This window comes from Arachis duranensis, chromosome 6, assembly GCF_000817695.3.
Source record: "Arachis duranensis cultivar V14167 chromosome 6, aradu.V14167.gnm2.J7QH, whole genome shotgun sequence".
NCBI classification, from domain to species: Eukaryota; Viridiplantae; Streptophyta; class Magnoliopsida; order Fabales; family Fabaceae; genus Arachis; species Arachis duranensis.
Genome location: NC_029777.3, coordinates 10,788,492 through 10,799,331, shown reverse-complemented (window position 1 = coordinate 10,799,331; position 10,840 = coordinate 10,788,492). Strand labels below are relative to the sequence as shown.

The following is a 10,840-nucleotide window of genomic DNA, read 5'->3' as shown; positions in this document are numbered from 1 at the left end:
CGAGGGAAAGGCAGATACGTTCGACGAGGTCAGGCGAGGCGGGGGAGAGAAGGGCAGTGAATTTGGAAAATGATGATGGTGAGTGAAAATGAGAGTATTGTCTAAAAATGAGAGAAAATGACGATTTTAAAACTAAGTTGAATCTTAGGTACGAATTCGAATATAAGAAAAAGTGGGAGACAAATAAAATTTCCGGCCTAAACTTTAAGAACCAAAATCGTACTTAACTCTTAAATTTTTCATGACATCTCACAAATCTGACAAACCAAGATCTAATTTGTTGTGAATTTGATTTTCACGGATAATAACTAAAAGAATAAACACGCAATCTAATTCTTTTTCGTTATGAGAAAAGACAAAACGATTTCTAAACATAAAAAGGTTAAATCGATCATTGTCTCTGAAAGTCGTGAGAATAGTAAGAATTGATCCTTTTATTTTGTACTCCGTTAACTCCTAATGAACTCTGTCTACGGGTGAAATGTTAAATTGATATAGTGATCATTGAATGTTTTAATTTGCTATCACTTTCGAATTAGTAAACCACAAGGTTTATTGGCGGAGTTTTGTTGGGACAATGGGAGCCCCCCTCTCCCAAAGCTTTTGGAAGTAGTTCTATATCTAAAAAAAATAAGTTAGCTCAATTGGTTAAAATATTATGCTTCCAATTTATATACTTGGGTTCAACACCCATTTTCACTATTTTTTTTAATTTTTTTTTTCTTGCATGCATATATTTAAATCAATATTACACTAAATTATATTAAACTTTTTTTATTTTATTAAAAATTTAAGAATTTATTTTGTTGCATTATATTATTTGATTGTAATGAAAATAATTCCAACGATAATTAGTCTTAAAACTTTTGAGAGATAAATATTATCAAAAATAAAATTAATCTTTTAAAATATTATAAAATAATTTATAAGTAGTAATCGTTTTTGTATAATTTAATTTAAATGAAAAATCAATTTTTTTGAAAAGAAAAATCAGTTTTTAAATTAAAAAAAAAACAATTTTTTAAATAAACATAGATTTTTATGGGTAAAAATTATTTTTTTTCAAGAAAAAAGTAATTAATTTTTTAAAATTGACTTTTTATTTAAAATCAAATGGGTTTATTAATCTAAACAAAATTTTTTTAACGAAAATNATTAAGATTTTGAACCCCTCTAAAAATTTCTTTCAAATTTCGCCACTGCAAGTAACTACTACATTAGTTAGTTAGGACCGATTATTCCTAATTTGCCGCGCATCTAAGAATCATTGTTTAAGAGCTTGCGAATAATGTCTAAAACTATCATTTATTTATTTATTTATTTATTGATATTATAAAACTTTTATTTATATCCTAAGAAAATGATACTGTCATTTTTAATTTTTATAGTATCATTTTTTAGTTAGATTAATTGTCAAATTGGTCCTCAAAAGATCACACGATCGTTATTTTCATCCACGAATAATTTTTTTGATCAAATTAGTTCCCAAAAGATTTAACATAAATTGCGTTGGTCTTTCCGTTAATTATTTAATCCATTCCGTTAACGTTATTCGTGTAGCGTTAAGTGAAACGACGCCGTTTATGGTAATAGTGGATTATACTTAAAACGACGTCGTTTCTTACTTCGTGAGCCCCATTACTCTTTATTCAAAACAAACATAAAAAAGAGGAAGAATCAACGATCGTAGGAACGGTAAAGGTATTCCTTCATCGCCGATGCTTCACCAACTGCAATTGCGCTTGGGCGGGTCGGTCTCTAGGCCACTGTTGCTTGGGCGTCTCGGACTCGGTCTTTTCCTCCGAGTCAAGAGAAACAGAAAAAGAAAATGAAGAATCAACGATCATTAAAAGAGCAGAAGTGTTGTCATCGGCTAAAATCATGTTTCTTGATAAATTAGTATTACCCACATGCATTATTTATAATAATTGATTTGTTTCCTAGCCTTGTACAAAAGCTTTATACCTGACGAACATAGCCAAATTGGTCAAATTATTCTGCACATATCCATGGATTAAAATTAATGAGCATAGCCAATTAATCATGGGTAGTATTATTTCTTTGGTCATCACAATCTATCGTCACTTAGATAGTGTTTGTTTTGAGGTACTGAGACAGAGACTGGAAGATTGAGATTCAGTATCATGTTTGTTGGTTCAGAGACTGGTACTAAAATTTCTGTCTCTGTCCCTAAAATTTCAGTATTTTAGTACCTCCAAAATGTAGGGATACATGGGACTAAAATTTTTAGGGATGGAGATTAAAACTTTAATAACATTTTATAACTAAAATATCCTCATTTCAATTAATTAATTCCAATTTTACCTTTGTGCAAATTAAATTAGAGTTTTATTCTTGTTTTAATTTCTGTCTTCTACTTTACACCAAACAAAATACTGAGATTTATTTCAATCTTTGTCTCTTAGTCTTTGTCTCTCAGTCTTAGTCTTTCTGTCTCTGTCTCTCCACCAAACGCTACCTTAAATTTAAAAAAAATAAGAATACTGAATAACAAAGCACAAAAAACAAAAACCAGAGCACACCAATTTTAATCAACTTGTAACAAATTAACCAAATAACAAAGAGAATCAATCAAAACCTTAACATTACCACCATGCACCAGCAAAAAAAACCCAACCTAAAACCCATTGAAAGAAACATTGATTATCTCTCTTGCAGATGACAGTGCCTTCGACGACGGTGCGATGGTAGCATCTCATGCACAGCGAATGCAGTCGCACTACTCACTACGTTCTTCCCTTTGATCGGAGTTTTGTAGTCTTTTTTCTTCGTTCTTTGAGTAGTTAAAGAATAGAGAGTGATTGAGTGAAGCTGTAAATGAAAGGAGATGAAACTCCACTAAATGCTAAAAGACGTCGTTTTTGAACCAGGGACTTATACTAATTAAAATGGCATCGTTTTAATGTCACTGTTAGTAACTTAACGATCCACGCGGCCAAATGTTAACGGAATCTTTTAATCCATTGACAGAAGGACCAATGCGATTGATTTTAAATTACTCGGGGACTAATTTGATTAAAAAAAATTATTTGGGGACGATTTTAAAGAATGACTTATCTTTCGAGGACCAATTTGACTATTAACCCCTTCTTAATTCTGATGTGTTTTTTTTTGGTATTGTATTTTTTATGAATTTATTTAAAAAAAGGTGCCATTGTCTATCATCATCTCTCTATATTCTATAATATTCAACAAAATTGTTTTTGGGCTGGAAATAATATATATTCAACAAAATCGTGTCTGTAAACGAACGGGGAGAGGGTAAAGAGAGAAGAATGAATGACATCCTAAACGACCCGTTAACGAAAACTTTTTGGGCTAAGCCCAATAAGCAAAAGCATAGTAAGCAAAAGCCCAATAAGCCCAAGGTTTGGGAGCGATGAGTGTTTTATTTGAATGGTGTGTGTAAATGAAAGTTATGATTAAACCAATGGCTCAGCAAGTGAGCATCATCTTCTCTAACTCGCTTCTTCCTCCCTCCACAACCACCACCACCACTTCCTCTTCCATTTCCGCTTCCAGGCTCCGAACAAGACCCTCCTCCTCCTCTTCTTTTTCTTCATCCTCACCACTTCCACCTCCAGGTAACTTCATTACTATTGCTTTCAATTTTTCTTTCTTTCTTTCTTTCTTTCCTCCTCCTCTTCTTTTTCTTTTTTAGTTTGTTGAGTGCAATTGCAATGCAATAGTTACTGGCTAGGGTTCAAATGGTGTTCTATAGAATGAAAGCATCATGTTTCTTGTTCTTAACAAAGAGGTAAGTAGCGACTTTCAAGACTCGAGGCAATTTGATTTCAAGAATGAAGTCAAAAGATTGGTACACCTCGTGGATCATCAACTTTAGCACATTTAATTCCGTGAAACCAAATCTTGGATTTAGGTTTTATTATCATTTTCTCTGAACTGATATTTTAGACAAAAGAAGGAATATTAGCAGAATTTCATATTTATAATAGATTTTTTTTTTCTCATTTGGTTGATACATTTGCTGATTAATAGTTATCACTTAATATACTTTCATACGTGCACATTAATAATTTAGATTCTGCTCATTTATAGTGTGGATTCAGTTTTAATTCGTATTTAGTGATAAAATATAGTACTATTCCGCAGCTATTTATTTATAGGGTGTTTTAATTGTAGCATTATCAAATAATTTTGAGAACTGTTGTAAAGTCCAGTAGTTGTTGATCACTCAGAACATAAAGATTTGATACCGTTATACCTTGCAACTGTGAGCTTGGTTAATCTTGAAGCACGTGTTCCACACTTTCAGATATATATAACACATTTATAAAGCAGTAATAAAAATTAGAAGAGAGAAAAAAAATGCACCAAGAAAGAGATATATAAGATGCAGTTAGAGTTTGTTAGTCAAGTTCACTCATCACTCATACTTTTCACTATTTTGCAATATTTGTATGGTGAAAAATTATTATTAAACCAATGGCTGCTGCTAATATAGGAATCGGAATCAGAATCGGAACTCAACGATTCACCTTCATCTCCTCCAACGTGATTCTTCCTCCCTGCACCACTTCCAGTTCCAGGCTCCGAGTCAAAGCCTCATCATCACCTCCTCCAGGTCGCTTTATTATTAGTTTTTTCTATTTTCCAATTTGGTTGTTGAATGCAATGCAATTGCTATGCATATATGCTCTATGTGAGTTGGATACTAAAGGAACTACTAATTAATTAAATTCATCACTTTGTTTGTTGAGTAACGCAATGTAATCCATGAAGTATAAATGAAAGTGGTGCTGATAGGGGGAATTATATTGGTCCATATCATACTTATACACAATAGAAAAGCGTTTGTTGGAATTAACAAGTTCAAGGAATATGTCATATACAGTTTTATTTTATTTTATTTTTTAAATGTTCCTCTTAAAGTAAGAACCCAATATTTTAGTTGTTTTCTATACTCTTAAAATTTAGATAACCAAAGTTGACGGTCGAATTTACTTGTTCTCTTTCTTATGTTCTTATTATTACAGGAAAAGGGGTTGAGAATTTGGTGATTATAGGTTCAGGGCCTGCAGGGTACACAGCTGCAATATATGCAGCACGTGCCAATTTGAAGCCTGTGGTGTTTGAAGGGTACCAAGTTGGTGGTGTTCCTGGGGGGCAGCTCATGACTACCACTGAAGTCGAGAATTTCCCTGGATTTCCAGATGGGATTACTGGACCTGACCTCATGGAAAGGTTTCATTTGATAAAAAGACATAACGAATGAACAAAACTAACTTAACATCATAACTGTCACTCATGTTCTTTTGTAATTCAGTTACATTAAGTCCACATAGATTTTCTCACTATATAGGATGCGAAATCAAGCCGAACGTTGGGGTGCAGAATTGTATCATGAAGATGTTGAAGCTGTTGATGTGAAAAGTAGCCCTTTCACCATCCAAAGTACTGATCGGAAGGTGACATGTTTGTTTAAATGCAAGTTGGTTTGTGATTATGACTGCACAGAATATTGATATGTCTTTGAATACGTTCTTTTAGAATGATCTGAGTTAGAATACAGCTACTTGTTTTTGCCACAAATAGGGTTAACAAATTCTATGTAGATAATCATTTATTGAGTATCATGGTCAATTTGGTGATATGGTGATAAACCATAGAGATTATTGAAATTATAGAATACCTGCTGAAATGATAGTCATTAAATGTGTTACACTCTCATCAAATTTACTCATTTTATTCACTGGTGTTTATTTAGATGGAAAGTTGTTTTTGTTGTTATAGTTATATAAGGTGTTCTTGATTGTATTATACTCCAGGTTAAGTGCCATGCGGTCATTTTCGCCACCGGAGCTACTGCAAAAAGGCTAGGACTACCCCGAGAAGAGGAGTTTTGGAGTCGAGGAATAAGTGCGTGTGCAATTTGTGATGGAGCATCACCACTCTTTAAAGGTCAAATTCTTGCTGTTGTTGGAGGTGGTGATACAGCTACAGAGGAAGCATTGTACTTGACTAAATATGCTAGTCATGTTCACTTACTAGTTCGTCGCCATGAACTAAAAGCTTCCAAAGCTATGCAAGATAGGTATGTTGGATCAGTATTTCCCAGTTTTTGTAATCTTGTTACATAGTAGTTATTAATGCACAACTAATTATTCAAATGTTTGATAATCAAGTTTACAACAAATGTTTTCAGAGTGTATAACAATCCAAATGTCACCGTGCACTTCAATACAGAGGCCGTTGATGTTGTAAGCAATAATTCAGGACAGATGTCTGGCATTTTAGTCAGAAATGTTGATACTAAGGAGGAATCTGTACTTGATGCAAAAGGGCTATTTTATGGCATAGGTCATTCACCAAATAGCCAACTTTTGGAAGGCCAAGTTGAGCTTGACCAGTCAGGTTACATACTTGTTGAAAAGGGTTCTGCAAAAACTTCAGTAGACGGTGTATTTGCTGCTGGAGATGTTCAGGTAATCTGATATAGCTGTTTATTTAATAACATTAATGCTAAAAAAAATGTAAAGTATATTCCTTTAAGGAAATACGGGAAGAGGAGAAGGAAACCATTTGACCAAGTTTATATCATATGCATTATACCATTTTCTTAAAAGTGATTTTCTCCTCCTTTTATTCATTTAAATCTTCTTGGAAAGGTGTGATGGAGAGAAGTCTATGGTACAGATTCTGCCATTGCAAGTGTTCTAGTAGGGAGCAGCAATTTGATCATTTCCCCTTCTTAAAATAGATTTGGTTGCTGTTAATACCAACTCAGGCCATGTGTATAAATTATGAATTAGAAACATTTCAGAGATTATTTTCTTCATATATCTTGTGTTTGATTTGACCATTTGTTTAGAGTAGCTAGTAAGTAGTAACTTCTGTAGGAATTCTAGTAAATTTGTTTCTTCTAATTCTCATAGGACCATGAATGGAGGCAAGCAATAACTGCTGCTGGATCTGGATGTATTGCTGCTTTATCATCTGAGAGATATCTCGTGAGCAAAGGTCTTCTTGTAGAGTTCCATCAGGTATTGGAATGAGCCCCATTTCAAGTCTTAGTTATTCTCTTCCTTATATATAGTGGTACATAGTCAGTTTCATATCTCTTTAGTTTATTGATTCTAATCCTTATAAGTCCTAAATGGCACTTGCAATTTCTTTATGTAGTTTGGAAAATATCTTTAGCTGATAAGTTGCAAATAAGTGTTTAGAAATTTAAGTCATTTGTCGTCAACTTTGAATACTTAAACTCTATTCACCATGCACCATATTCCACTGTGAATCTCATCCTTACAAATTTGATTGCTTTTAATAGCCTCAAACTGAAGAGGTCAAGAAGGAACTTACAGAAAAGGATGTTGAAGAGGGCTTTGATATAACACTTACAAAGCATAAGGGACAGGTAGGATAATAAGATTAGTCTTAGCATTGGTTACATTCAATCAAATCCCATTCCTTTTTAATCTATTGGTTGTAATTTATGCATTTCTTTTGCTTTTCTTGTATGATTTCCTTTCTACAGTATGCTCTAAGAAAATTGTACCATGAAAGTCCAAGGCTTATATGTGTATTATATACGTCACCAACATGTGGTCCATGTAGGACACTCAAGCCAATTCTTGGCAAGGTAAGTGAGAAAATGAGATGTTATAAAGTTATTTCATGATCTTTAAATTTGGTGTCATAATAGTTGTCAGCATTGTGGACATCTGAGATAATGTGTATTCACTTATTAACAATGTTCATTTTCCCACCTTGACATCTGGCATAGCAGGTAATCGATGAGTATGATAATAATGTACATTACATTGAAATTGATATAGAGGAAGATCCAGAAATAGCTGAAGCAGCCGGAATAATGGGTACACCATGTGTGCAGTTCTTCAAAAATAAGGAGTTGCTGAGGTTGGTTTTATTTTTATCTTTCTTACTCTTTTGTTTCACTATTTTCTCCTTATAGTTATGCACGTGTTGCAAGACTAGTTATTGTTACCGTCATAATGCATTCATGATTATCATCAATTACTGCTAATTAATTTTGTACTTGAACTGCATCTAAGAGCTGATGGAGGTACTATATAGTTGTGTTGTTTACTTCTTGTCCTTGATGATTTCGAAAAGCTTAAAAAATATCCCCCAAGTTTAATTTGTTTGAAACTTTTTGAAAACATCCGGATCAAAAAATATACTTTACCTATTTTTATTATTTATTTGTTTGCTGGTTCTGCATTGTTATGGCATGAAATTGCTTGAGACATGTTGCTATATACGCCAAAATGAAAAACCTTTGGAAGAAGTTATGTTATGACGTGTGTTATTAGAGACTAATAGATCATTGTTGCATATTTGCTAATTGGTTGTACTTTTACACTGATTTTACAGGACTGTCCCTGGGGTCAAAATGAAGAAAGAATACAAAGAATTCATTGAAACAAATAGATAGAAGTAGTAAAAAAAATTGGAGGTTGATTCCCTAATTCAATGATTCAATTTTGTTTTTCCAAATTGGTCAGCTTATTAATGCTGTCAATTTTGACAAGCGATACCTAGTCCTTGAAGTAATTAGCAGAGAGTCCTCCTGTACAAGTATAGTTGCCAATCACTGCCATACTTTTGGTTGTTCAGTGTTTTTTCTTTTTGGATTCACAGGGTGTAAGAAACATACTTCACAGTCATATGGTGAATGAATGAAGCTTGTATAGGTTTTCGCCATATCATAGTCCAAACTGAACGTTTCATTGATCCACTTCTTTTTAATACCCAAATGAATATTACTTGAGATTTTACATCAAGTGTTAGAACTTGGAATCAATTTTCCCCTTTAGGTTCTCTATACTCACATTAAAGGAATATACATTCGTTCACTTGTTCACCATTGAATGGGATGCGGAATAATAACAAGATGTGTATCGATGTAATATACGAGGTAAAATAAGGACTGCCAATCCAATCCTTGGCAATTCTTTCGAAGAATAACGAGGCCTTTAGAAAATAATTTATCTCTAGAGGTAATGGAACATGAATATATGGCACGGTAAGATATTGACGTGCCTGTTAAGTGTCAGCCTGGATTGACATATTAATAAATTACCTAACTCGACTCTTGACAATTTTCTAAAAATATAACTTCGTATTTTAATTGCGTAGAATATGAGCAATTCTAAGGACTTGTTTGGACGCTATTTTTAAAATTTTTTTTTTAAATATTTTTTAAAAAAAAATCGTTTACAAAAGTAAAAGTGATGTTATATTTCGATATCTCATATAAAAAATTTTTTTTATCTATTAATTATGTTTGAAAAAAAAAAGATAAAAGTACTTTTTGTTCATTTATTATGTAAAAAACATCTCTTATTTAGGAAAAAAGATCTTCTAAAAAAATATAAATTGTAACTTCTCAAAAAAGATATTTTTTTAATTTTTCTAGTACTTTTACTTTTACTATTAGAAATTTGTCAAACACACTAAAAAATAAAAAAGATCTTTTTTATTGAAAAAATATTTTTTTATCGATTTAATAGCGCTCAAACAAGCACTAAGTGCCTTTTCCTCCTTCCTCCTTGTGTAGAACCCTAACTATGCTACCACCATGAGCCATGAAGTGTTGGGAATAAGGAGTATGATCACAATCCAATCAATCATGTGTCAAATAATTTGTTATTGTTATTATATTAAAATGTTAATATAATAAGGTTCTTGATTAAATTTAGAGATTTATCATTGTGATAGTAATCATAATATTGAGAGATAAATCTTTTATAATTTAATCTAAATTGTTCTTGGTCATAGGATTATTAAAAAGGACATTAATAATCCGGAAAGATCAATATATATAATGGTCTTCATTGGATGAAGATTAATAGATCTCATTGAACTGACTCACTCTGAGGGTTCCTAATGGTTATAATTACCGCATATTTGTCAATAGGATATTCTGAAGATGAATATAGTAATAGAGTTTCCTTTGACCTGCGACTATCATAGTAATTAACAATGTATTTATTATACTTTGATTCCGGACACATAATACCCTAGGGTGCTAGTTGAATGAATATTGGGTATGATTTAAATACTTGTAGAATTAATGATTAGTCAATAAGGAATCCGTCAACTTTCGGTAAAGAGTTTGAGCTCTATAATTATAATTACTGAGATGAATAAAACCTTGGCCAAGGGGATTGAATGAATGAAGAAATGAGTTTCTTAAATCATTCACAGTTCATTATAATAATGGTAACAAGTTAGAATTTGACAATTAAACCATACTCTAAGGGCTAACCAAGAGTTGAAAAGATGGAAGGAATTATACTTTGTTCTTCTAAAGTTCTTATAAAAATATATTACTTCATATTATCGGGTCGTTGAAGAGTGTTGCTAGACGCCAACCTTGATTAGTAAATTTAGTATGACTAATTTACTACCTGCTTAGTATTGAACCTATGGGGTCACACACTAACGAGTGATCTAATCTTTGCTATAGAATTATTTAATTATTATTTTTATTTGATCAAATAAATAATTATATTAATTCAAATGGAATATTATTATATTATTTGCTAGCACCAAGAATATAATAATAGTATAATAATTGAGAATATTAAATGAGATTTGAGAATAATTAGTTATTCTATTTATAAATTTGAATTCTAAATTTGGATGAAATCCTAACAAGATATGATTTTAAATTTGAATCTTTGAGATTCAAATTTAAAATCAGTAACAAATCTCATAATTTATTTTAATTATTTAATTGTGATTAAATTATCATTCTTTAAATATAATAGTTATATTTATAATTAAATATTTTGTTTGGTTCAATTTATTTATTAAATTTTATCGTGAT

At 31.8% G+C, this 10,840-nt stretch overlaps 1 protein-coding gene across 1 annotated transcript; it reads left to right on the top strand.

Moving 5' to 3' along the window:
* Positions 1 to 3,570: 3,570 nt before the first annotated feature.
* On the top strand, positions 3,571 to 8,709 carry LOC107492628 (thioredoxin reductase NTRC; the record flags this gene model as incomplete). The annotated part of the gene is given in 11 exon segments (XM_016113667.3): positions 3,571 to 3,605; positions 4,487 to 4,606; positions 5,019 to 5,226; positions 5,345 to 5,450; positions 5,811 to 6,076; positions 6,188 to 6,467; positions 6,918 to 7,025; positions 7,313 to 7,399; positions 7,520 to 7,624; positions 7,772 to 7,902; positions 8,380 to 8,709. Coding segments are annotated over 11 exon segments (1,507 nt in total), but the record flags the coding sequence as incomplete, so codon positions are not given.
* Positions 8,710 to 10,840: the final 2,131 nt, after the last annotated feature.